The sequence below is a fragment of the Bos taurus genome, chromosome 11 (assembly GCF_002263795.3).
Source record: "Bos taurus isolate L1 Dominette 01449 registration number 42190680 breed Hereford chromosome 11, ARS-UCD2.0, whole genome shotgun sequence".
Lineage (NCBI taxonomy): Eukaryota > Metazoa > Chordata > Mammalia > Artiodactyla > Bovidae > Bos > Bos taurus.
The window spans coordinates 13,481,659-13,508,824 of NC_037338.1; the positions used below are offsets into that span (position 1 = coordinate 13,481,659).

General features: G+C 48.1%; 1 protein-coding gene and 1 long non-coding RNA gene across 3 annotated transcripts; one reads left to right on the top strand and one right to left on the bottom strand.

The window, feature by feature from the left end:
• Nucleotides 1-655: 655 nt before the first annotated feature.
• VAX2 (ventral anterior homeobox 2) lies at nucleotides 656-27,166 on the bottom strand. Of its 2 annotated transcripts, none has more exons than XM_059891415.1 (3): nucleotides 25,574-25,762; nucleotides 7,639-7,826; nucleotides 656-1,300 (listed from the first exon to the last, which is right to left on the bottom strand). In XM_059891415.1, the coding sequence occupies exons 1-3, from the start codon at nucleotides 25,665-25,667 to the stop codon at nucleotides 866-868; spliced, it is 717 nt and encodes a 238-aa protein (XP_059747398.1). In that variant the 5' UTR covers nucleotides 25,668-25,762; the 3' UTR covers nucleotides 656-865. The 2 variants fall into 2 exon arrangements, with proteins under 2 accessions (XP_059747398.1, NP_001179242.1); NM_001192313.2 differs by lacking the exon at nucleotides 25,574-25,762 and adding an exon at nucleotides 26,929-27,166 and having other exon boundaries at nucleotides 866-1,300.
• On the top strand, nucleotides 10,382-20,524 carry LOC112448754 (uncharacterized). Its single transcript, XR_003037113.2, has 3 exons — nucleotides 10,382-10,587; nucleotides 14,093-14,187; nucleotides 19,987-20,524. It is a non-coding gene; the product is annotated as an uncharacterized lncRNA (long non-coding RNA).

Sequence of the window (27,166 nt, forward strand, 5' to 3'; positions counted from 1 at the left end):
GGTGGTAGTTTCATGAATCTTACACGGATGATAAAGTGACATGGAACTACACGCACACACACACAATCAATGCCAATTTCCCAGTTTTGATACTAAACTGCAGTAATGGAAGATGGAACCATTGGGAGAAACTGGCTGTAGGGTAAGTAGACTTCTCTGGACTATCTTTGCAACTCCCTGTAAGTCTACAATTACTGCAAAATTTAAAAGGTTAAACAAAAGTGTCTTATTTAACCAAGAAAAAATTTTTGAAGTACTTCAAGTTGGGATGTTTGTGATGGGCAGGTCCTTTAAAGCATGTGGGATCCTGCCTGGGTTTACCTGTGATGCCCTCTCTCTGGCTTTCTGGATCCTCGTCTCATCTTTCATTGGTCACCCTCTCCAAGGACTTGACATTCCGCCTCTAGAGTACACGTGTGAAAGAGAAGCTTGCAAAGGGCAACACTTACCAACAGAAGCATGGATGGTGCTACCATGGGAGTTGAAACACCTGGGTGGGAGCTTGAATTGGGAGCAGGAGTCAGTGGGCATCAGATTCCCCAGCTGTGAACAGGGCCCCAGCTCCTGCCTCTCCCATCAGGGAGACCAGTAGCCTGATTACCTCCCCTGGAGGAGCAAGAGGGGATTGAGGCAGTGGCGTGCTGTGGGGACTCCATTTCCCTTCTTGTCATCGTTTTCCTTTTATTTCAGTGAGAGGCACACACACACACACACTGCACTCACACACACGCAACGCTGTCCACTGGAGAGTCTCTGAGCTGGGGGGGGATGGGGCAGGGCGTGTGGCTGCCCCTTCTGTCTCTGGGCCCAGGAGGCAGGGGCGGTGCTGTGCCTGGGGACTCAGTGTCACGCAGGGGATGGAGACTTAAGCGCTGGCCTTCTTGCTACTGCCGCCGGGGCTGCCCACTCTCCGATCCAGCCGGCTATAGGGCTCGAAGGCCGAGGAGCCCAGTTCGTAGCCAGCAGGCAGGTCCAGGAGTGGGGCGGTGGAAAAGCAGAGCGCCGGCGGAGGGGGCGGCAGTGGGGGCGATGCCGAGGTCAGCGGGTTGAGGTGTGGGGAGGAGTTCCTGGGGTCACCCAAGGAGGTGCCCCTGTGGCCGGCAGGCAGGCCTGGTGGGCCGGGGGTCAGCGCCAGGAGGCTGGGGGCCCTGGGCACGGACAGCAGCCGGCCGTGCTCCAGCAGCCGCAGGATGTTGGAGGTGGCGAAGGCCTTGGACGCCGAGGAGGATGCCCGCTTCTCCAGGTCTCTGCTCTGGTCTTTCTTCTGCTTGGTGCGGCGGTTCTGGAACCAGACCTTCACCTTGGGGCGGAGCGAGGCGAGGGGAGTCCGCGAGGGAGGGGGACAGGCGAGCAAAGTGGGGACAGGGAGTGGGGGGAGCAGGGGTGCAGTGAGAGAGGGAAGAAGAGCAGTCAGGTTGTCGCCAGCATCTTCCCGCCATCAGCCTGGCTAGGGAGCAAGAGACCCTGGCCCCCCAAATCATGGGCACCCCTCCACGGCTAGCCACCCTGACCCCTGGATGGAGGGAGGGTGCAGGTGAGGTTCGCCTCTTGGCCCACATGCCTTTCAGTCTTAGCCACCCCCACTTCCTCCTGTCTCACCTGCCCCCCACCCCTAGCCCACCTCTGAAGGGAGCTCCCTAGCCCATCTGGCCATCCCGGCAGCCCCTCCCACCCCATCACCTATAAGCACCTCTCAACATAACACCAAGTATAAGAGGACATGTCAGGATGGTGAGGGACACTTCCAATGGCCACACTCCCCAAACCGGGGACAGAGCAGTGCCAAGTACCCCACATCCTAAATGGAGCCACCAAAGAGCAGAGACCTTTCTCAAGGCTGATGAGAGGAGAACTTGCCCTCTGCCAGCACCAGGCACCTGGCACGTAGCACTCCAACCCCCTCCTCATCTGCAGAAGGAAAGGAAGGCTGGGGGGCAGGCGAGCTCAGTGGTCAGTTCTGCGGGCCCCTCACGGTGATGGGACTTTTCTCTCCTCTCTGGGGAAGGACAGGGTGCTCCCCTAAGGAGGCAGGTTGGGAGTCCTGAGGAGGAGGGACCGACAGTTACTCCCCAGTTGGCAAGCCTGGGGAGTACCCAGATCCATGTCCCCAGGAGCAGAGAGGCTCCCTTGCTCCTGGCTGGGAGGTTCCGGAAGGCTGGCAGTTGGCTGGGCAGTGTGCCAGCAGGGGACCATGGAATGGGGGGCTGGGAAGGAGAGGCATGGAGAGACCCGCTGGTGTCCTCCAGCCTGGGAGGACAGACGGGATGCTGTAACTTGAAGGAGAGGTGGCGGGAGAGGAGCAGGGCCGGGAGGCTGGCCCGGCACAGGATTAGGGCAGAGCTGAGGCTGCTTGGGACGATGCCTACCAGGCCCCTGTGGGAGCAACCGACCCTCCAGACAAGGCCTCTGGCCATAAGGCTCCTCAGGCCCTAAGCGGCCACCCTCCCTGCCCTCCTGGCCCCAGTGGGGGAGGGGTAGCACACTCCCCCCTCCCTTCTACAGACTTTCTAGAGGGCTCTTCCCCTGCACGTCCCTCCAGCAGTGGGTCATGCCTGCTCTGAGTGGAGGAATGGGGAGAAGAAAAGATCTGAAATACATATGAGTTGGATGTTTTCAACAGGATTGGACTGCTTTTCGATAAACGAAAGTGACCAGGGAGCTAGGGGATCTACCTGAGGTTGATTCCTGCATTCACTCACTCACTCATGCATTCAGCAGATGTGGACTGAGCATCCAATCCCTGGGTTGGAAAGAGTCCCTGGAGGAGGGCATGGCAACCCACTCCAGTGTTCTTGCCTGGAGAATTCCATGGACACAGAAGCCTGGTGGACTACAGTCCATGGGGTTGCAAAGAGTCGGACACGACTGAAGCTACTTAGCGCGCACAGCACATGTGCCAGGCACTGTTCTAGGCTGCAGGATCCTTGCTATGTAGGGTGGGCAGGGTCGAGGGGGAGACAGATGATAAAAAACAAATACAAGCAAACAGGTGTGGCTGTCGGTGGCAGTGAGTGCTTTGAGCAGCATCTCAAATGATTCGTGGTGCGGAGTCACTTTTTAATGTTTCCAATGTGTTGTGGACGAATACTTTCGTAAAATACAATTAAAGTGAGTCATCAGAAAAACTGCTCTGTATGTTTCTAAACACGTACGCTCCATTTCTGCATTAACTTGGTATGCACAGACAACAGCTGTGGATTGGCACTTTGGCCACTCCAATGGAGAGAAAGGGGGCACCATAAAGAGAGGAGAGGCGGGGAGGCAGTGTGTTATCAGTGGGGTGGCAAACACGGCCCCTCTAAAGAGGTGACATTTGAAGCTGATATCAATGAAGGGCAGTCAAGGAAATAGGACGACTCGGCCAAGTCTGGCTGAAGGATGTGACTGTTGGTCACACTGGAATTTGACTGCTCCAGAAAGAGGTCCTGCCAGATTCTTGGGGACGTGGCTCTGTGTGTCACTGTAATCCTTTCCCCTGCTGGGAAGTCTTCTGGGTTCTCAGCCAGGCACCACCTCCAGGGACCCTTGAGTTTCAGTTCTCATCTTTAAGATAAGGACAAAAATACCTGGGTTGTGGCAGAGATCAAACATGAAATCCCTGGGGCCCACACTCGTGTGAGGTGTACTGCTCACCTTCCCTGTTCCTACCTCTGACCTGGAGGGGGAGGACAGACTCAGAGGCCATGGTTCCTTCCCTCGGGACCCTGAAGATGCAGCAGGAGAGAGATTGACCACTCTCCGCAAACACAGGGCAAGTAGGCACGAAGGGAGCGGCAGCAACAGGGCGTCAGCCACCACGGGGAGCTTTCACAGGGGCTCCTGTCCTATCCTGTCCTGGGTGTAACAGGCAGGGGAGGGCCTGCCTAGAACAGCACCTGGTACGCAGCAGGCAGGCAGTGATATATTTGCCCAAAAGTATCCACCTGCCAATGCAAGAGACCTAGGAGACTCGGCTTTGAGGCCTGGTTGGGAAGATCCCCTGGAGGAGGAAGTGGCAACCTGCTCCAGTATTCTTGCCAGGAAAATCCCATGGGCAGAGGAACCTGGCGGGCTACAGTACATGGGGGCACAAACAGTTGGAAACGGCTGAGTGACTGAGCATGCACGCACATGCATGGGAGAACATGCTGAGAATTCCAGCCATATAAACCTGGTAAGTTAATTAGTCTCTCTGAGTTCAACTTTCTGAAATGGGAATAATACTACTCATAAAGTCATCTTTTTTTTTTTTTTTAGTGTTTTGACTGCGTCGTGTGGCCTATGGGAACTTAGTTCCCTAAGCAAGGATCAAACCCACGCCCCCTACAGTGGAAGCCTGGAGTCTTAACCATTGGACCACCAGGGAAGTCCTGAAATTCAGCTAACTTTTTATTAAAATTAGATGAATTAATGAATATGCCTGTTTTACATTTTGAGCATGTAATTTAATTTCTGTGTGCCTCCATTTCCTTCTCTTTAATATAAAAATAATAAAGAGCCATTCTGTTGTACTAAAAAAAAAGTACACTTAGTTTTTGTCCCTGGTTCTTGGTCCAGAGCCTTTTGAGGTTCATAACCAGCCCTCTCTGAGTGCACCTGAGTTTATGCTAATGAGGTGACTCAGGGTGGACCCCTCGTTTTAGAATGGGGGTTGGTCGCAGAAAGACAAGACCTGTAATCAGAGGGTTGGAACTTTCATTCCCTTCCCTCCAGAAAGCACAGTGAGGCTGGAGACTGGGTTGTAAAGACTCTTGAACGATGACGTTTCCTCCATGTATTCTCCCCTTTATACCTGGTTCTACGCATCTCTTCTGTATGCCTATTTCTGAGTTGTATCCTTTATGATGGGGTTTCCCTGATGGCTCAGTGGGTAAAGAATCCACCTAGCCAATGCAGGAGATGCAAGAGACGTGGGTTCTTCCCATGGAGCAGGAAATGGCAATCCACTCTAGTACTCTTGCCTGAAAAATCCCAATGGACAGAAAAGCCTGTTGGGCTCTAGTCCAAAGTGGTCACAGGGAGTCGGAGATGACCTAGCACAGCATATATGCATGCATCCTTTGTAATAAATACCTGTGTAGAAGTAAATAGAGTGTAAAGAGTTTTCCTGAGTTCTGTGAGTCATTCTAGCAATTTATCAAATCTAAGGAGAGGGTGTGGGAACCCGCGTTGTATAGCTGGTCATAACCTATAGCGTGGGTGTTACCTCCAGGAGTTAAGGTCAGACCTGAATTGAGTTGTATTGTCGGACTCCCAGCTGGTATTGGAGAACTGGCTGCTGTTGGTGTGGGAACATACCACATAGTGTCAGAAGTGGTGTCAGAAGAAAAACCTCACACCTGTTCTACGAGCTTATGGTGAGGACTAAACGAGTTAGAACACATCGAGCACTTAGAACAATGCCTGGCACACAGGAAACTCTCAGTGTTAGTAATACTGTACATTGTCTGCCGAACTCCAGGACCAGGGGAAGAGGCAGGAGGCTGGTGAGGACAATCAGCTGGTTGAGGGTTCTCTGCGGGTCCACGGTGTGCCCAGTTGTGTGCTGGGCTCCCCAAGGAGGCCTGAGGAGCAGACATGCCCTTCAAATACATTCTTGTTTTGGGGAAATGCATACAGGTAGGTGCCCACCACACCACACCACACTACACCACACACACACACACACACACACACACACCACACTTTACAGGTCAAGCCATGTAGAACAGGTCTTGCAGTGATGTCAAGAAGCCTGAGGAAGGCTTCCTGGAAGAGAAGGGACTTGGCTTTGACCTTAAAGAACAGATAAAGGTGGCCTGTACTGGCAGGGCAGGGAAGGATGAGGACTGAGGAGGAGTTGCTGGCCTGGCATCTGAGGTGCCCTTGCGAAGAAAGTTTCAGAGGGGGAGTTGGGGGGTAAACTACGTGAGGCAAAGGGAAAGTAGGCTAAACAGGAGGAGGACCCCATGCCTACACCTCAGACCCTGGTCTGGGGGGTCTCCTTGACTTCCTCTACGAGCTCTGTCCCGCCTGGCCACTGCAGGCCTCCTGGACAAAGCCTGGCTGTCCAGCCCAGCTGAGCTCAGCTGGAGGGAGGGCCCAGCCGCCCCAGGCCACCTGCTGGGCCATTTGGGACTCTACAGGGGCGGCTTTCAAGACAGCAGCCCTCCCAGCCGCAATCCTGACCTCACTGCCGGGTGGGGTGGGGGTGCCAAGGCCAGGGCAGCAGCGGGCAGTGTGAGGAGAGCCTCCCCCATCCTCCCCAGACCCATCTGCTTCCTTCTCCTCTCCTTCCTCTCCTCTTCCCTTCGTGTGCCCTGGTTTGGCCCTTTTGATACATTTATTGGTACTTCAAGCTCTTTACCTGTAGCTAGACTTAGAGTCTCTGAGTCTTTTTTTGACAAGCTCCAGCATGGTTGCCCAGTATACAGGCAGCATAAAGGGGCCAGATTGCTTGTCCTAATCCTAGTTCTGGAACTTATTCGTTGTATGACCTTGGGCATAATAACCTCTCCTGGGTAAAATGGGATATTCCTGGTTGCTACAATCACAGGGTTGTAGGGGTTAGCAAACTAACATAACTAACTTGGAACAATGCCTTGGCACAATAAGTACTGGGGAAGTCTTATTATTATTACTACCACTTTTTTGTACCACCAGCACTGCACTGCACACCCTTACAGGATTTTAATTCCCAGACCAGGGATTGAACCCAGGTCACGGCAATGAAAGTATGGAGTCCTAACCACTGACCCCCAGGGAATTTCCCACTACTACTATCATCATTATTTAGATCTATTAGTTTGAATAATACCACTCCAATACTTTGGCCACCTGATGCAAAGAGTCGACTCACTGGAAAAGACCCTGATGCTGGGGAAGATTGAGGGCAGGAGAAGGGGGTGACAGAAGATGAGATGGTTAAAGAGCATCGCTGACTCGATGGATGTGAGTCTGAGCAAACTCTGGGAGACAGCGGAGGACAGGGAAGCCTGGCATGCTGTAGTGCATAGGGTCACAAAGAGTCAGACACAACTGAGTGACTGAACAACCACCACCACCAGTCTGAAATGCCTCCATTCACACAGAGTAGGTGCTCAGTTTACAAAAGTCTTTCCTTTGGGTTGGGCAGACCACTGCTAAGTGCTAAGCCCTACCTGGGTGAAGGGGGAGTTCAGACCTTTTCTCTCCAACAGGAGGTTCTAAGGCTCACTGGGATGAAGGGAGGATGGGAAAAGGCCCAGAATGTGGAAACAAGAGGTCCCCAACCCCCATTTGTAATGCCTCATCTCTTTCCTGAACCTGTGCTCCCAGCAAGCCAGCCCTGCCCCATGCCTTTCTGCAGGCTCCCTCCTGCACTGGCAAACACCCTCTTAAGCCACTCCCTGCATCTTGAATGTCTCTCTGTCCTATCTCTCTGGCCTTTCCCTAAATTCCATCCAAAGGGCCTGATGGATCCAGAAGTGCCCCACTACCCCACCCCCACTGGCAAATGCCAACTTTCTCTTGTCAGCACTGTGTTTATTTGCTGTGGTTTACCAGTAACTTTAAACCTTTCCCTAATAGATGTCTGAACTCCAAAGCTGGGTTTCCGGGCAGCAGCCCATGGGCCTCATACCCCAGGGCGCTCCTGGACTGCCAGGGTAGCGGTGGAGCAAGCTGGCCCTGCCCTTTTACCTGGGTCTCGGAGAGGTTCAGCTGGCGGGCCAGCTCAGTGCGCTCACGGCCCACCACGTACTGGCAGCGCTGGAACTCCATCTCCAGGCGGTAGAGCTGCTCGGCCGTGAAGGATGTGCGGGTCCGTTTGGGCCGGTCCAGGTCCAGGCCCTTGGGCAGGACAATTTCTCGGATGGTTCCTTTGGCATCTGCAGGGGTCATGAAAGGAGGCAAATTAGTTCACTAGTTAAGGATGTAACCCACCAATGAACATCTTAATTAGAGGCTGTGTGGGACTTCCCTGGTGGTGCAGTGGTTAAGAATCTGCCTGCCAATGTGGGGGACACAGATTTGATCCCTGGTTCACAAAGATTCCATATGCCTCAGAGCAACTAAACCTGTGGGCCACAGCTACTGAAGCCTGGGCACCCTAGAGCCTGTGCCCCACAACACGAGAAGCCATCACAATGAGAGCCTGAGCATTGCTACTAGAGAGCAGCCTCCTGCACATAGCAACAAAGACCCAGTGCAGCCAAAATACAATAAATAAATAAATTAAAAAAGAGGTAGCATGATCAGATGGGAAGCTCCTCAGTTCTGGGCCGGGCCGTGTGACCTCTGACAAGTTGCTTACCCTCTCTGGGGCTAGCCTCCTCAATCACCCAATGCAGTACGTTGTATCTAATGGGTATATGTATGTGAATGGGCCTCAGTACAAACGTCAGGTTTATTATCCAGCCTGGGCAGAAGGGACTCACTCTGTCTCAGCCAGGGTTCTCTTCCTTGGCAGAATAAGAAACAAATGTAAAGAGAAAATACCAAGTCCTCAAGAGCAGAGGAAAGGATGGTTTAGAATTGGATATGATCAATCAGATAAGGCTTACTGGAGGAGATGTCCAGAGCCAGGTCTTAAGCCCTGTGGGTGTGTGTGTGGTATGGATGGGTGCTCTCTCTATCCACAGACTCTCCTGGGGTCCCTGAAGAGGCTCGCTGTTGTAGGGTGGAGCTGGGATCCCCAGGAGGAGCCTGAGGACCACTGCCACCACATCAAGCTGCTGGGGTGCCTTCCAGAGGGGGAGTTTCTGCCATCCCCTGTGTGCTGAGTCCTGAACAGCAGGGCCACCATCCTGGTCCCTGGACCAATGTCATCCATGCATGGCATCTCCAATATTTTGAAGCCTATTTAAGAGGTTGAAAACATGCAGCTAACATTTGCCAGATAGTTCCACTTAAAAAAACTCAGCTAAAGCAAAATTTCCTGGAGGTGGGAGGGAGGATTTTAAATATATATATCAGCCTTAAGTACAGAGGCAAAGATGATCCATGTTTGAATCACACACACTGATGGCTTCAAATCTAGTTATTAGAAAAGTTTATGTCAAAAATTAGAGTGTGGAAATATGCACCATCAAATTCCACATGTGTGCTCACGTCCGACTCTTTGCAACCACATGGACCAAAGCCCACCAGATTCCTCTCTCCATGGGATTCTCCAGGAAAGAACACCGGAGTTGGGTGTCATTTCCTACTCCAGGAGATCTTCCCAACCCAGGGATCCAACCCGCATCTCCTGTGTTTCCTGCCTTGGCAGGCGGATTTTTTTTTACCACTGTGCCACCTGGGATTTACCAAACCCGTCCCCCGCCCCCACGCATGCTGTTGATAATAATAAAGCTAAACTCACAGTAATTTGCCATTACAAAGGAAGATCAGGCACAGGTAACAGGGTTGTAGGAACTCCACCCCTCTCCAGAGGGCATACACAGTGAGAGTTTGCAATATGGTCAGAAGCTTTAGCAGCCTTGGCCGCTCATAGTAATAGCTGACGCCTCTGCAATGCATGCTCTGGGCCAGGCACCGTTTTAAGTGCTTAAAGCTTCCCCATGTCTCAGTGAAGTTGGAATTGTGATTATCCCCATTTTAGAGATGGGGAAATGGAGGTACACATTTTAAGTATCTACCTAAGATCATACTGAGTGTTTAAAAAACTCTAGAAACACCTTCATTTTACTTGATGAATACCCTCTTTTAGTAATTCTTAGTGATTCAATTAATAGGTTATAGTGAAGAGATAGGTTATAGACGTCATGGGTAGAAAATGGAATCCTCTGACTGGCTCATCATTGCCCTGGAAGATGTAGGAAAGGAATTGCATTTGGCAGGTGCTGTCATGAGGCTCCTTGTGAGCCATAAGACTGCAGAACCTAGTTTTAGAATCCCTGTTCTAAAGGGTGAAACTGAGATCTCTCCCTCCAAGTCCTGTAGTATATTTTATGAGACTGGTTCTGCCTACCTCCTACTAGGGCCAGTTAATGTTCCCTCCTCCAGGATGTACTTTATTTGGTTGCATTGGGTCTTAGCTGTGGTGTGTGGGATCTTAGTTCCCCGACCAGGGACTGAACCCGAGTCTCCTTCATTGCAGGGTGAGTTTTTATGCACTGGATCACACAGGGCAGTCCCACTCCAGGGCGCACTTTGGCTCTTCATAGGCTCCTGGCTCGGCTCACAGGTCATACCCCCGATCTCAGAGGTTCAAACACCTTCGTGTTCTCAGTCAACCATCAGGGAGAAGGTGAGCCTGGGGATGCAGTCATGGCCCAGAGGCTGTCCTCCCCCAGCACTGGGCTGGCCTTTCCAGGGCACTGGGCAGGACGCAGCACAGGGATGGGAGCCTTGCTCTCGGCGGGTTGGTAGAATCCAGCTTTTTGGGACAACTCAAGCTTCCCCCCTCCAATCCTTTCTACATTCAAAATGGGGGGTTAATATTTGTGGCCCCATTGTGACTGGGTCCCCTTTGCTCAGGTTCTAGTGTTTCCAATTGTGAGATCAGGCTCAGAACTTTCCTCACAACACCCAATGAACCCATCTCCAAAGGCACTGATTTTTATTACAAGTATCTTGGGGGGTGTGAAGAGGAGAAAGGGTGATGGATGTCATATATGGTGCTGGAAGCTTCACATCCTCTTCCGGGTGAGCCTCTTGGAGCCCACCTGAAGCCCTGAGCTTGCTCCTGACCACTGATGTCAAACCATACAGCCCTTCTCCTCATTTCCTCCTTGTAGGGGAGCTAAAAGGGGCATTCCTGCCTCAGGAAGCAGCCGAGGGCAGCCCTCCTCCACAGGGCCAGGACAGGCAGCAGCATGGAATAAGCACCTTAGACTTGTCCCCAGATATCCCCAAAGTGAAAGTCGCTCAGTCATGTCGGACTCTTTGCGACCCCTTGGACTGTAGCCCGCCAGGCTCCTCTGTCCATGGAATTCTCCAGGCCACATACGGGAGTGGGTAGCAGTTTCCTTCTCCAGAGGATCTTCCTAACCCAGGGATCAAACCCAGGTCTCCCGCATTGTGGACAGATTCTTTACCTTCTGAGCCACCAGGGAAGCCCAAAGGGCCGTACAAATGAGCACGTGAAGAGAGGTTCAACACCACTCGCCAGCAGGAGAAAACAAATGAAAACCAGGAGAAAAATGATTAGAGGAACGAAAATGAAAGAGTGAGAGTGCCAAAGGCTGGTGAGGATGCCAAGAAACTAGATGCCGCGTTCATCGCTGCTGGGAATGGAACATGGTGCAGCCACTCTGGAAACTGACTTTTAGGAAAGTTTCCTAAAAGGGTAAACCTATATTAACCATGGAACCCCGTAATCTCATTCCTGGGCATTTAACTCAGAGAGATGAAATCTTAGGTTCACATCACACCTACAGGGGGATATTCACAGCAGCTTTACTTGTAAGAGCTCCCAAATGGGAACAATCCAGGTGTTCCTCAATGGGTGAATGGATAAACAAACCGTGGTACAGCAATGCCTATAGACAGACACAACAATTTGGATACATCTTCAATTAAATTACACTGAGTGAAAAAACCCAAGGCAGCGCTTCAGATTATGTACGGTATGATTCCATTTATATTACATTATCAAAATGACAAAGTTGTAGAGGTGGCTAACAGATGTGCTGCCAGGGGTTAGGGAAGGGAGACTGTGACCACAAAGGATGATGTTTCTTGGTGGCGTCAAAACAGTTCTGAATCTTGATTGCCGTGGTGGTTATATGGATCTGTAAGTGTAATAAAATGTCACAGTACTATATATAAAGAAAAACGTGTATGCAAAAAATGGGTGAAATCTGAGGAAGGTCATGAACCTGGTTAATTATATTGAATTAATGTCAATTTCTGGATGTTGATCATGTATTATAGTTAAATAAGATGTCACCATTGTGAGAAGCTAGGTTGTGTTGCAGGTATATAGGGCTTTTCTACCATTTTTGCAACTTCTTGTGATTCTCTTACTATTTCAAAATAAGACATTAACAACAACAACAACAAAACATGCCCAGAGGTTAGAATGATGTTTCGTCACAGAAACTGACAAATCTGTTTGTGAAAAGAATACAATAGCAGCTCCTCAAGTGCCTCTGCATTTCACTCATAGTTTGTAAGATGATTTAGAATGATACATAAACAAATCTTTGTCATTTCAAAAGTTATGCAGTTATTTTAGTGTTTACTAGAACAAATTTAAATCTACGATTTTACATACTGAGCATGAAGCCAAAAGTAGACATTTCATTTGAAAATATAAAATATTCTTTCCACAAACAGATTTGTCAGTTTCTGTGACAAAACATCATTCTAACCTCTTGGCATGTTTTGTTGTTGTTGTTTGCTAAAATATTAAATAAATGAAACATGCATATAATAGAAATGGTAATGGTGGGATTCAAATTACTGAATATTGGGAAAAAATGAAATAAGGAGTATACAACTAGAGCCATGTATACAGAGTGACAGAGTTTATGATAAAGGGAACGTTCTATATGTCTAGTCTCTCAATGCATTTAACTAGATTGAGGACCATAAATTATCCATTTGGAATAAAATTAGGTTAAATTCGTGTCTCACACCATAAAGAACAATGTTTCAAATGGAATAGAGAGCAAATTGTAGACTATAAAATGATGAAGGCATTACAAGAAAATATAAAAAGCAGTTTTTTAATCCTAAGCTTGGGAAGAGTTTTCCAAGCAAGATGCAAACTGGGACTGTAAAGGAAAAACAAAGGATGTTATTCAACTATATTAAATCTAAAACCTTTATACGATAAAAGCATCAAAACCAAGATAAAATACAAAATACACAATTGAAAATCTTTTTTAAAAGGCAAACAAATAATATTCAGAATATATAAAATACAATTAAAAGTAATTATTTTTAAAAGGGCAATAGTCTAATAGAAAAAATGGTCAAGTAATTTTTGTGAGCTATTCACAGAAAAGATATCCAAATGGCCAATAAATATGTGAAAAGATGAACATAGCTTCACAGTAATCAGGATAATGCAAGTCCAAGCAACAATGGATAATTTTTTATCTCCCATAAGATCGGAGAGACATTAATAGAAGATTAATAAAGCAAAGATGCACTGTTGGTGATTCTACACTCCTGTGAACTGCTGGTAGGACCATAAATTGTCACAATCTTTCAAGGCTGCAATTGTCAAGTTTATAGAAGCACATAACTATTGCCCGAGCAATTTTATTTTAAGCATAGATTCATGTGCTCCAAGGTATACATCAGGATATTTGCTGCGGCATTGTTCAAAATGTTGAAAATCTGAAAGCATCCTGAGTGTTCCCCGTAAGGGATACAGATGAACACATGATGATACATTCATGCCATTCATATTTTATAAAATACCATGTAGCTAAAAGAATGAGACAGTATCCATATAAACTGACATTAAGTGAAAGAAAGTAAGTAGTACTATCCCATTTCTGTAAATAAAACAACTATGTATATTCAACCACTCAACATAAATGTAAAAAATGTTGGTTGCTCAGTCGGTCCGACTCTGCAACCGCATGGACTGTAGCCTGCCAGGCTCCTCTGTCCGTGGGATCCTCCAGGCAAGAATACTGGAGTGGGTTGCCATTCCCTTCTCCAGGGGATCTTCCTGACCCAGGGATTAAACCTGGGTCTCTTGCATTGCAGATAGATTATTTACTGTCTGAATCACCAGGAAAGCTGTAATAAATGCCTACTATGTGCCAAATAGTATTCTTGTGTTTGAGGATATAGAAATGAGCAAATTTGACAAGGTCCCTGTTCCTGTAGACCTTGTACTGGGGAGAGAGACAGATAATAAATTAAAAAATGAATATGTAGAGACTTCCCTGGTGGTCCAGTGGCTAAGAATCCTGCCTTCCTGTGCAGGGGATGTGGGTTGGATCCCTGGTCGGGGAACTAAGATCTCATGTGCCGAATAGCAACTAAGCCTGAGTACTGCAACTACAGAAGCCCACACACCCCAAGGAAGACCCAGTGCAGATAAAACCAAACCAAAACCAAACCAAAAAATCTAATACGTAACGTAATGATAAATACTGTGAAGAAAATAAAACAACGGGATGTTTCTGACCTTCTCCAAATAGCTAACATCCAATAGTCAGTGTTTCTGTGCTTGCTGTTTTAGCTAGGACCAGCAGAGGAGACCGCTCATCAAAGTCAAGCTAATGGATAAACCAAGGATGCTGCTTGCCAGTGTTTCCAGTTCTTTCCAAGCACACGGTAGGATTGCATTTATTTTCTGCCCTTTGAAATCAGATATGGCCACACGATTTGTTTTAGTCAAGAGGAAGGGATGCAGTCACTTTCAGGGAACATGTCAAAAGCCAGGTCTTGATGTCCCACCTCCCCTTCTCTCTACTGGGATGGTCACAGAGGCAGAAGCCAAGCTGGAGCTTCATCAGCCTGGGTTTCTGAGTACCAAGACAAGCCCCTGCCCACTTGTGATGGACTTATCAAGTGACTTAGAAATATATTTCTTTGTTAAACCTCTGAGATTTGAGGTTGTCCGTTCAGCAAAATCTAGTCCCTCCTACTGACAGAGCCCTCTTCCCTGAATTGTTGCTTTTCTAGGTGGAGTTGTGTGTGTTGGGGGCACCAGGAAGGAGGGACAGCTTAATTCCAGGGCCTCTAGGTGGGTAGGGTCTTGTTAGGGTGAAATGCATGAGTCTAAGCGGAATGAAGGCTGAGTTTTGCTCTCCTTCAGGTCTCCTCAAAGAGGGGTGAGCCTCAGGGGTACCAGGGAGAGTGAATTCCACCCAAAGATCCTTTGCCATGGGAGAGGTGGTGACTCCTGCCTGATTACAGATAGCTAATGCTCTTGACCTCCAGCACTAAAAATGACCCTCTCCCACTACCTTTCCCAGTAAACCCCCTCAAAGTCCTACCCAGACTTCATCCAGGTAGCACCCAGGTAGTTCCTTTACATGATAAGCTGTTAACACATTGATTTTTAAATGTAAAAATGTCCTTTCTGCCTTAATCTACAAATGAAATCTAATCACTATGAAAATTCCTTATAAAAAAACCTCATTCTCCAGTTTACTGGAAACATTGAAATGGAAGAAGAGGTGAGGAAAAACGTGCAAGAATAAGGATAGAATTCTTGCATTACTGTCACTGCAACATATATTATAAATCTACAGCAACTAAACTGGTGATGCTGGCACATGAGTTATGAAGCAAATCCACACCTATATGAGGAACTGCGATATTATCAAGATGAAATTTCAGATTAGCTGGAGGAAAGACAAGATTACTCAAGACCTGGCTTTTGGACAGTTAGTGCATCATCTGGAATAAAGACATTTATCTCACACTGCATGCAAAAATATATATAAGATGGATTAGAACTTTAGATTTAATAAATAAATCTCTGAAAGTGGAATAAAAACACTGACGAGTTTTAAAAAATAAATAACAGATTTGAGTACCTAGAGAAAGAAACTGCGGCAGGATGAGAGACAGTTAAAACAAAAGTAACAGATTGGGAGAATATTAATAATACATGCAAAACAGCCTAATGTCTAGTTCACACACAGCCTTTATGGTCTAACGAATAAAGTCAAGCAGTCCAGTAGGAAACTGAACAAATTATATGAAAGGGTTACTAAGAGAAGAAGAAATCCTAGTGGCTAATAAATATGGAAAAATACGCTCAGAGGGACTTAGAGAAAATGAAAGTTAGAATAGAAAAGAGATAAATTTTTTTTCAGATACTTTATCAGACTGGGAAAATTGTACTGGCAAAGGTGAACGAAAATAGGTTTTCTCAAGCTCCATTGGTGAGAATACAGGTTAATAGAGGAAAAGTTTTTCTTGAAGGACAATTTCACAATGCCTAGCTAAATTTAAAAATGTATAGTTCTTTTGTTTCAGAAAATTTACAGAGGTTTCTAGGCCAGAGAAATATTGTGTATTTCATAAAGAGCCACTGTTCGTAGCAGTTTGTAGGAAGGGGTGGGAGAGAGGAAAAGCTGAGTGTTTATCAATAGCAACGCTGCTGATGAAGCCACAGTAGAGGCATGCCTTTGGCTGTTATGTAGGCATGAACAAGAATGAGGTGCATCTTCATATACTGACCTGAATGGGTGTCCATCATATACTGCTACGTGAAAACACGTTCGTGTGTACAAGCCCAGTGCTATAAAGAACAAAGGTAAAAGCTAACTGTGTGTGTGTGCATACGTGCTTATACCTATACAGAATTAAACCTGGCAGGATGGACACCTCTCTCTTCTGTTTACTCTGTGGAGTGGAAGCTGGTCAGGAAGCAAAGAGTTCCCCCATCTTACTTCATGTACTTCTTTATTATTTGGTTTTGCAAAGACTGTCACAGTCTCTGCAGACTATTTTAGCAGTGTGCAAAAAATCCCACTTTCGTAATATATAACTTACATATTTATGTTTTCAATTACTAAAGTAAGTCTAGGAGGTTATATCTTGGGAGTGAAGTACCTTGGGTGGGGTAAATGAAGAGTTTTCAACTTTCACTTCATTTCAGCCTGAATTGGTTTTATAATTAAAAGAATATTTTATACTTCAGAAATAAAAAGACATGAGAACAAAAAATAAAAGACAAATTATAAACTCAAAAATTGTAACATACACTGAATTTTTGTAACATAAAATTAAAGAGTATTCTAAATATACATAACATGTAATATATGTAATATTGTTACCTTTGGTTGGAGAAGAACTTCCTAGTTGAGACCTAAAACATACAAGCCCAAAAAATTTGAGTCAAAAAAAAAAAAAAAACCCAATTCACAGCAAGGTTAAAAAAAGAAAAAGAAGAAAAAAGAATGAAAAAGATCTGGGGATGTTTGCAACACATGTCACAGAAAAAGGGATCATTTTCTTTCTATATACTAAAATATGTGTATATTTGTATGTTTACATATGTTACATATATGTTATATATTTATGTAGTCTATAAATAGTTGACAACTATAAAAAACAATGAGTAAGTCAGTAGAGAAATGGCTAAGCATATGAATGAAAAATTCACAGAAGAGGAAATAAACATGAAAAATAAGTATATAAAAATACACTTAACCTGACTAGTAATCAAAAACACCAATAAAACAAGATTTTTTTTCACTTAAAAGATTTTGCTCTAAAAGACTAAGTACATCCTGGGTTGGGAGGATATGGGGGAGAAATGGTATGTTTATACACAATCTCCAGGAATATAAATTAGTACATTTTGGTGTTTAGAAATATCAATCACAATTTTAAGTGTATATACTTGGATTTTAAAATTTCACTTCTAGGAACTTACCCTGTAATTATATGCATACCAGATATATGTGGAATGATGTTTATTATTTTAAAATTTTTATCATAAGAAATTTCAAACATACAAAATAAGAGAGAAAAGAGAAAAAGAGAGAGAGAGAAAGTATAATGAATTGTGATATGCCTATCCTCCAGCTTCAACAATTATAAACTCAGTAACAATCCTAGCTCTTCTATCTCCCTATAATCTTAAGCAAATCCCAGTCACCATATCTAGAAACATTTTTATCCAGAAAGATTTTTATAAATGTTTTTAATAAATCCTTTTATAAGTATCTTTAGAAAACAATCCCAATACTACTGTCACAATTAGAAACATTAACAACCATTCCTTAATATAATAAAATGTCTCACTTATTTTCATATTTTTCGTATTGTCTCATGAGACTTTTTAATAAATCTGTTCAAATTAGGATACAAAGCATTGAAGCATTGTTTGTAATTGTGAAAAAGTAGAACCATCCTAAATACCCATCACCAAGGGACTGGTTAAATAAATATTATTGTATCTGCATAATATAGTATTATGCAACTGTTAAAAATAATAAGGCAGTTCTAGATTGAAAGGTATCTATTAAATGAAGAAAAGAAGTTTGCAAAAAAACCCTCTTGCAATCTATAACTTATTTATGTTTTTCAATGTCTAGGGAAAGTTTGGGAGATTGCATCTTGGGAGTAGAAGTGTATTATGTGGGGGAAATGAAGAACTTGCAACTTTTACATGATATAGCAAAATGGCACGGATTGATTTTGTAATTAGAAAGAGATTTTATAGTTCAGAAAACAAAAGACATCAGAAAAAAATTAAAGGACAATTTATAACCCCCCAAATTGCAACATATATTGAAAGCAATGAGCCACTGTCCACAATACAGAATTTCTACAAATCAATAAGAAAAGGAATATTTGAAAATTAAAATGGTCACATGAAATGAATTAATAGATAGCAGAAGAAATGCAACTGGCCAATAAACATGAAAAGATGCTCAACTTCACTGATAATCAAAAAAATAAAAATTAAAATGCCACTGAGGAACTTCTGAGCAAAGATGTGTAAGATATATAATCTCTAATATGGGGAGAGGACAAAGGTGGGGGTCTAAATTGCTAAACTTTTCTTCCCCTGAAAGAACAATTTAACATCTATCAAGATAAAAAGTGTGAACTGTGAAAGCAAGACTTGGGGCTACAAGCACTTTCAGGCATTGCTAAGGGGAGCAGGTACCATCTTATTGAGGACCGTTGGGCATTATCTTGCAAATTACAAACACAGGTACTCTTTGACCCAATAACCTATTTTCAGGAACTTCTCTGACAGGTAAGACCCACACATGTGGAAATGACCAAGGAACAAGCATATTTAATGTAGCATTGTATATAATAACAGAAGATAAGAGAAAAGCTAAATGTCTACCATTAAGGCACAGGTAGTATAACATACATTCTGGTCTACCCAGTCTCTAGAAATGGAATACTATGCATTTGTAAAAAACTAACAGAAGTTCTTTATACCCTAAGATACATTGGTAAGTGAAATTAGCAAGGTGCAGGAAAATATATATAGATACCACCATATGCATAACAAGCAAAAGGAAAAAAAAATAATGTACTGGCTTACAGAAGCATAGACATGATTTGGAATAACATATTGGAAGGCAGTAAATAATGGCTGCCTTTGAGCCCAGTGGGAATTGGAGGATGGGGAAGAAGGATGGGAAAGAGATTTCTCATGTGTACTTAAAACAACTTTTTGATGTTTGAATCAAATGAATCACTATTTTAAAATTAAAGGAAACACATTGAAAATTTGTAGAGTGTACCTCTTTTTTTCCACATGAGTTTTCAATCAAGCTTTTAATGAAAAGATCATAAAATAACAATATCTCATCACTGTACATTAAGACTGCAGGCTCTGAATGGAGAGATCAGTGACCAACTTTACTATGACACTGGAGGGCTGTCCACCTGCAGCTCTGACCTGAAGCAGCAATTCCACTTCTAGGAATTTATCTTTAGGAAACACTCAAGGGCTCAAGACGTGGGCATTGGGAGTTCATTTCTCAAGCTCTCAAACTTTCCCCAGTAACTGAAAAAAATTAATATGTAAGTTACATATTACAAAAGTAAGATTTTCTGCAAATTGCTGTTTTTCATTTGATAAAATTTATTCAATAAATATCTTTCCATCTAGAAGTGCTTCATTATTTTTAACAACTGCATTATGCAGCTATAATTATGCAGCTATAATAAAATTTTATTTAACCAGTCCCTTGTTGTTGGATATTTAGATTGGTTTTACTTTTTCACAATTACAAAGCTTCGATGTACCAGAGGAGAACAACAGGAACATCCTTCTAGAGGATACGAAAATCTGCTTTCCTCCTCCAGAGGAGTACTGAGCAGAAAGGGAACAGTGTGAAATGGCTGAGCGGAAAAGATGACCTGGGGGTGGGGGTTGAAATTTTTTTTTTTTTAATGGTAAGTTGCAAGACAGCTTATGTAATGTGTATATAAGAGGGGAGAAATCTACTGAAGCACACCTGAAACTAGGAATGGTGGCTATTTCCGGGAGGTTTCTGCCGCCCCCACTTTTTTTAAACCTGGAGACCGTATTCCTTTTTTTTTTTCTTAATTTTTTTTTTCCATGTGGACCATTTTAAAAGTCTGTTGAATTTGTTACAATAATATTTCTGTAAACGTTTTGGTTTGTTTTTTTCGCAGGCCACCAGGCATGTGAGATCTTAGCTACTCCACCAGGGATGGAACCCGTATCCCCCCTGCATTAACCACTGGACCACCAGGGAAGTCCCCATACTGCTTTTTGAATTTAAATGCTCTACCTGTTTTGTTCCCATCTATTTTGTGAGCGTGGTCTTACGTTCTTCGCTGGGTGTCTTTCACCCGTCGAGCCCTGGCTGCCAGCGCTCTGCGGTGGGCGGTGGGGCAAACAGAACATAACAAACCTAACTTTAATTACCCCGTTGTTTCAAGCTCCAACCAAGGAATTGGGGCCTGTGAATTGGGCGGGGAGAAGGGGCGCAGATTTACCTAGTTATTAATATTTCCCTGGTTGGCTCTGCAGCGGAACCTCCCCCAAGCAGCTGAGGAGAACCGGGAGGCTCACTACCGCCCTCCGGGCCCTGCTCTTGCCCGGCCTCCTCGTCCAGACGCTGCCTGCCTCCAGACTGCCTCCGCGGCCCTGGGGACCCAAAGAACGAGTAAAAAGAAGAACGAGTAAAAAGAACCACATTTGAGCTTTTTCGGGTTTTATATTTCCGTGGCCCCCGAAGTTGACGATTGCACAAAATTCCAAAAATAGGGCGCCGTCAACTTTCTATTTTAACAATTATTCTGTGCTCTGGCATCATCACCATTTCATGTAAGGAACGCCTTTGTAACGTCCAAGAATGAGGTCGCTGCAGCCCAGACGTTCTTCCCCGGGAGGGGCGTTGCGGCCTCCTACCTAGTGAAACACGAGGTTGGTTTTGCTTCCTCTAATTCATTCGGCAGATATTTACTGAGTGCCTACTGTATGCACACGGAATCGTCTGGAGAGATCGCTAGGGTTTGGCGGGTGCGGTGTCTACCTCCTACGTGGTGCCTGCGCGGCGTCTAGGGGACCCGGCTCCAGTACCCTCCTTCCTTGAGTTATTCGCCTACGTCGCTCCCTCGCCACTCAGGCCCTGCCGCCACCCCGGCGGGCCAGGAACCTCGCATGTCCCCGCTTTCCAAATGGTCTCTCGGTTGGCTGTCAGCGCCAGCAGCCCTACCATGTTGGTCTGGCACGTAGTTGCTCAATCGCTCAGTCGTGTCCGACTCTCTGTGGCCCACCAGGCTCCTCTGTCCATGGGGTTTTCCAGATAAGAATGCTGGAGTGGGGTGCCATTTCCTACTCCATTGGCACATAGTAGGTACTCGTTAATGTTTGTGGAATCAATCAACTAGCAAGCGAAGGGCAAGATGATGGGAAAACGTGGGTGAGTTGGGTCAGGGGATTGTACTGGGGTTGGGGGTGGCAGTAGCGTCTCACAGTCGCGCCCCCTCCCCGCCCCATCCTTGACCCGCCGCGCTCGCAGCCCTGGCTTTTCCAGGTTCGCCCACTCTTCGGCTTTGTAGGCCAGATTGCGTCCTGGCGCCACCTCTTCACTGCCACCTTGGCACCCCTAGCTGAGACCCTCCAACCTCCCCCCTCCTGGAAGCAGACGGAGCGGGGCAAAACAGGCGCGCAGACCACCCGGGTCCCGGGGATCCTGGGTCGGCCCACTCGCCCCGGCGTCTTCTGTCAGAGGTTTTCACACTGGGGTACGCAACTCCGCGGGCTGAACTGCCGGGAACCGCTACCCACTTTCCGAGGAGGGTCAGGCCGATCTTTAGTTTATACTAAGCAAACAGGAAATAAAGACAAAATTCATATGCTTCCTATACCGTGTCCCACTTCGCCGTCCATTTAAAATACAAATCAAAGAGCGAACTGAGAGGGAGCTTGGGTTGGTTACTTTGGCCCCAGACTTGAGTCGGGGTAATTGAGGAAATGGCGTCGAGCCAACGCGAGCCTTAGAAGCCCTGTCTCGCTACGGGGGTGCGCAGTTTGTGTGGAGACTCAACGTATTTGGTGCGGCCGAACAAAAGTCCAGGGATGCATGCTGCAGCAGTCCGCTTCCCTCCTCTCCAGATCCCAGTACCCACCCACTGTCCCAGCCTCCCTGCCCGGCTGGGTCACCCGGGGGCCACCGAGAAGCTCTGACCTTTCAGGCGCGCGCACGCGCGCTCGTGTGTCTGCTGCGCGCGGGATGCTGGCCACGGGTCCACAGGCGCCCGAGTTCAAGAGACCACCCCGGGCGGCAGCACTGGCTGAGAACCCGAGGAGCCCCGGAAGGCCCTTCACAGATCCCAGAAAATGAAAGTGTGCCCGCAAGACACACCAACAAGACAACGAATTTGTCTGCAGGTCTGCTTCTGCGTGTGTGTGTGTGTGTGTGTGTGTGTGTGGGCCGGGGGTGGGGTGGGGTGGGAGCATGAATAACAAGTAAAAAGTAAAGACCCAAAATGATAGGGTCCACAGACCGGCCTTGAGAATGTGCGTCCTTCGGCCAAAAACAAAGCAAAATGAAAAACATGACAAACATAAAACGAAAACAATCCTAGGAAAATAAAAAAGAAACCTAATACTCCCCACAAGCTCCCAAAATAAAACTAAAACCAAAACCCCCAAAGCACAATCTCCTGCGTGAATCATTTAAAGCTTTCAACCACTGCCTGGGAGGAATGGTCCCAGTTTTCTCTTAACAGACTTAGGTTGAGGCTCCAGTCCCAAGGTCTGGTGCCCGGAGGGCCCAGACACAGGAACTTGCCATCCAGCGGCTCCTTCCAATAAACACTCTGGGTCACCGACTCCATTGCCAAGACACCCCATCTGGGGTGGGGGGATGGGGTGGCAGGTGTGCCCTCGTGGAGCTGCCATGCCTTGGGTGGGGGGTGAGGACGCTTGGTCCAGGTCGAGTCATCCTGGGTCCAGGGACTGCTGTAAATCCAACTGGAAAGCAGGTGATTCTGGTCAACGCTGAGCCCAGACCTGGCTGCAGAAGGGGTTTGTCTGTTCCCTGGGTTGCTACTAGCTCAAGCCCCCAAAAGGCTTGGCCCCTTGCCCAGCATTTTCAAACATGTCCGCAGCGTCCACGGCTCTGCCTGGTGTATGCCATTGTGCTATTTCCACCAATACATTTCTGCAGCACGGGTCCAGTACTGCCCTCAATTCTCAGGGGGCTAGACACCGCTAAATTCAATCACCCCTTGCACCAAACTCACACCCACAGAGGGAATTGTTCAGCCACAGCCAGAGGCCCTGGGCACATCCATCAGGATCCCAGGTGAAAACATTTCTGCTAGTGGGTATTGGTGCTGCAGGGGTGAGGGGGGTAGTCATTCACTCAGTCCGAGGATTCCCACAGCTTTCCTGTCCGCCTGTTACCAGAGGAGGGGTGCTGAGTCAGGCCCAGGGTGTCACAGGTCTCAAGGTGCAGGACTGTACTGGGGGCACCTCTGAACTCTGCCTGACTCAGGCCTAGGTGGCAGTGCAGAGTTGAGGAGGCCCGACTGGGGTTTTGAGACTGGCAGGTCAGAGGGACGCTTTGGGTGAGCTGGGACCAGCGCTAGGCATTGTTCATAACATCTGCTGGGTGGGTGAGGCTGGTGGATGGCCATTCCGGGATCTGTCCAGAAGCGTTGCTGAATTGACTCCGGGTCCATGTGAGAATCATCTAAGTGCATGTGAGTGTGCAGATATGAGCATGGATTGTGAGGTTTGGGAGTTTGGGGTGAGACGTGTCCCCGCTGTTTTGATTGCAGGGATCCCGGCTCAACCGAAAAGGCAGTACCACTCAGGCTGCAGCGAACTTGGAGCTGCGGCTCTCTTTCTACCTGCTTCCTCCCCGTGGCTTGTCTTTTCCGAATGTTAATATAAAACAAAAGGGTTTCCCACCCCTTTCCCTCACTAGTCAACGGGCTGTGCATGCAGAGGTATGGGGCAGCCAAAGTGGCTTTAGGGCCCCTGTGGACGCCTAGCTGTGTCCTCAGTGGAGTGTCTGGTGTGCCTGTTGTGCACACCCGTTATCTCGGTGCCTTGCTTGTGCCCGTGTGTGGCATGAAGCGGCCTCCATTTTGAGGCAGGGGATGTAGCAGGTCGGCCTCCCTGGCTCCCTGACCCACATTTTGCAGAGGCAGGGAAACTTCGGTGATTGGTTGTGTGAGGGTTCCTCGAAGGGGATTGGGGAAGGCCGTACTGTGTGGTCTGCAAGGTGGCACTGGGCCTCCTTTCGTCAGCCAGTCCTCGTCCCCTTGGCTGCTCACCTCTGAATGCTTTACACAGCCTTTGGGGCCAGGGGTTGCGGTGGGGGAGGCCTCTGAGGAACAAGGCCCACGGCCTGAAGCAGTTTTAGTCTCCTTGGAGCTCCCACCCCTCTCATTCCACAGAATATTTATGGAGATCCCGCTGCTTGTTTGGAGTTTTATAGACAACATCTCTGACCCTGAGCACGGCACTCAAGGGAAGAGCTACGCTTTCTTCGTAAAGATGAGGAAACTGGGTCACAGAGAGGCAAAGAAACTAGTTCAAGTTCAAAGGGCTGTAAGACTTGTATTCCAAATCAACTTCACGTAATTCCAGCACCAAGCCTTTCTCTTATTCCTCTGCATCTTGGGACTCCCTCAACAGGTCTGTTACTTTGGGGTGGAGCCCTCAAGGGAGCAAGGGCAGAGTGGGAAGGAGGCAGAAAAAAAGACTCAGAGAAAGAAGGGCTGTTTCTCAGAATCTTCACCCAGCCAGCAACTTAACAATGGACATGCTAACTGCCTACTCTCCCCCATTTTATGGTTTCCTCCACGGGTACTTTGGGAGGATAGATCCTCGGAGGTCAAGGGCAAAATGTACTGTCTGTTTAGAGCACACTGGAGGGACATTCAGCGAGGGACCAGGGTGCCCTGAACTTCCTTTCGCCAGTGCAGGGCCTTTCATCTGACAGAGCCTCCGCCCTGGGCCCAGTGGGGCCCGGAGTGACGCAGGTGACTCTGGCTAGGAGGGATTAGCGGTAAAATGATGTCCCTGATATCTGAGGCCTGTAATAACCTCCTTGTCGTTAAATGGAAAAGGACAGAGAGATTTATGTAGGCCCTGCATTTACCTTTTATTTCTTTTAAGAGAATAAGTACCTCCTCTGTGCTCTCTTTTCATTATGTTGTCTCAGTATAACGGTGCTGCAGTATTGCCCACATGAATTTGGAAAACTGCAGATAACAGTGCACACTAGCTGCCCTGCATCCAGCAGGGGGTCCATGGATTGCTCCTGGAGTGGGTGGGCTCTTGGAGGGTATCATTTTTGATCCTACCTTCTATGACTCAACATCTGGGAGTTATCTGTCATCGCATGCAGACACAAAATCTATTCCATCTGCCTGGAGTTAGAGCAGAAGGAATGGTAGGTGGGCACAGAACCACAACTGTTCAGGCAGAAGGAAATGAAAAACCCACAGATGGAGTGTGAGGTGGTGAGTGTCCTTAACCTGGGAATGTGGGTTTAGGAGGCTGATTTTTCTGTTTCTGGAAGTCTTGCAGATTTCCTTAAGGGAACTCCAAACTGGCTGCTAATGCCTTGTACACAGGACACCCCACAGTCTATGGAATGGATCTAATTTAATCCCAAGTGCCCAAGAGGGCCACACACCTGTTGGAATCCCTGTTGGTTGGGGACCACCTCCCCATGCTCTGTCCTTTGACCCCCAGAGCCTGACCCAGAACGGCACTGAGTGACTATACCTGGCCTGGAGCTTCCTGTGTTTCCTGAAGACCAGGGTCCCCAAGTCTGTGTCCAGGATGGCCACCAGGCAACTTCACACTGGGCTGCCTCCATGCTGTGCCTTTAGCCCCCATTCCCAGAGTCACCCAGACTCAGCAGCTGTGGGGAAGCTGTGAGCGACCAGGCCAAGATGTTTCTGTCTGTGTGTGGGTAGCTCACACACAGCCCAGTCCAGATCAAACTCGGGGGTCCTAGTGCTGGTTTCCCTTCCCTAGGCGGTGGCCGAGGAAATCAGCTCCGACTGATTTCTTTCTAGGCCTTCAAGCTCGAAAGAGAAGCGATCAAAAAGAAAGGGCAAGAAAAAGGCAGCGGGATTAACCGGGGGCAGCTGTTACCCTCGAATGGCCTCTTTCCGCTGGGTCTCCCAGTCCGGGACTCTGGGACGGTGGGGGAAACAGACCTCCGGTTTCGCCGCGGCCTAGGGACAGGCTTAAGGCAAGACCTCGGAATCCCCTTTCTTCTCCTATCTCGCTGGGCGAGGCCCGGATCCGGCGAAAGGCGAGCTGGGCGTCAGGCTGGCTTTAGGGGCCGGGGAAGCCGCAGCCTCGCAGCGAGGAAGCCAGGAAGAGCCGGGCACTCGGATTCTTGCAGGAAGGGAAGGAGGGGAAGGCGAGCTCGGCGGAGGGAAATGGCCGGGAAAGAAGAGAGGAGGGCGAAGGGCGAGGGATAATCGGTGAGACGCGAGAAGCCAGGCCGTGAGAAGGCCGCGCCGAGAGCCGGCTGGGCCCAGGCGCCGCGAGGAAGTGGGAACCGCGAGAGCGAAGCCCCGGCGGGCGAGCGCGGCGCACGCCGCCCTCTGCGTTCCGGTGCCGTCTCCCGGGAGCAGCCCATGCGCCTGCGAGGCCGGGACCGGGAAGCGGGGCTGGGAGGCGCCCGGCAGCTGAGCGGAGCCGGGCCTTCTCCTCCCGCGGTTCCGGGCGCTGGTCCCTCCTCGCCCTGACCCCGCGGAGCGCTCGTGACGCTTTTCTCCGCACCCGCCGCGAGGGTCGCGGGGCGGGGACTCGGCTCTCCGTATCCCGCACTCGCATCGCGGCCCCCGCCACGGTAACCCGCCCGGGTGAGACTGGAGAGCTGAGCATCTCAAGGCAGTGAAACGGGGATCTCTTCCGTACCGCTCGCCGCTTTGTCCCCTGCACTCAGCTCAATGTCCAGCACACAATGGACGCTCAAAATAATGTTTGCTGAATGAATGACTGGACGACGATCGTCTGAATGAATATAGGACTTGGGAGGTGGAGGCTGCAGGGAGCTCGGAGGCCCCGGTGAGGGAAGGGAGGGGAGTCCAGTGGACCAGGGCTTCGAGCCGTCCCCTTACCTCGCACCAGGATGCGGCGGCAGTGGTCTGCCTCGCCGAGCCCCGGCTGCCCGTCGCGGTCGGCGCCGCTCTCCCTGGAGCCCGCAGGGCTGGAGTCGGAGGTCCCGGCAATCTCCCTGGGGCTGCGGCCGCCCGCATCAGCGGTCGAGTCTTCTGCTCCGCCGCCGTCCCCGCCGCGCCCGCTCTGCGACTCCCGGCGTGCGGGGCCGCGGTCGCGCTCGGTGCCCCCATCGCCCAT

Bases quoted from the DNA above. Each gene is read 5' to 3' on its own strand.
- VAX2 (NM_001192313.2), bottom strand. From the start codon at position 27,166: ATGGGCGATGGGGGCACCGAGCGCGACCGCGGCCCCGCACGCCGGGAG. The intron at 7,827-26,928 runs GTAAGGGGACGG...TGACCCCTGCAG, and splicing joins CCGCCGCATCCTGGTGCGAG to ATGCCAAAGGAACCATCCGA. The intron at 1,301-7,638 runs GTAAAAGGGCAG...CTCCGCCCCAAG, and splicing joins TGAACCTCTCCGAGACCCAG to GTGAAGGTCTGGTTCCAGAA.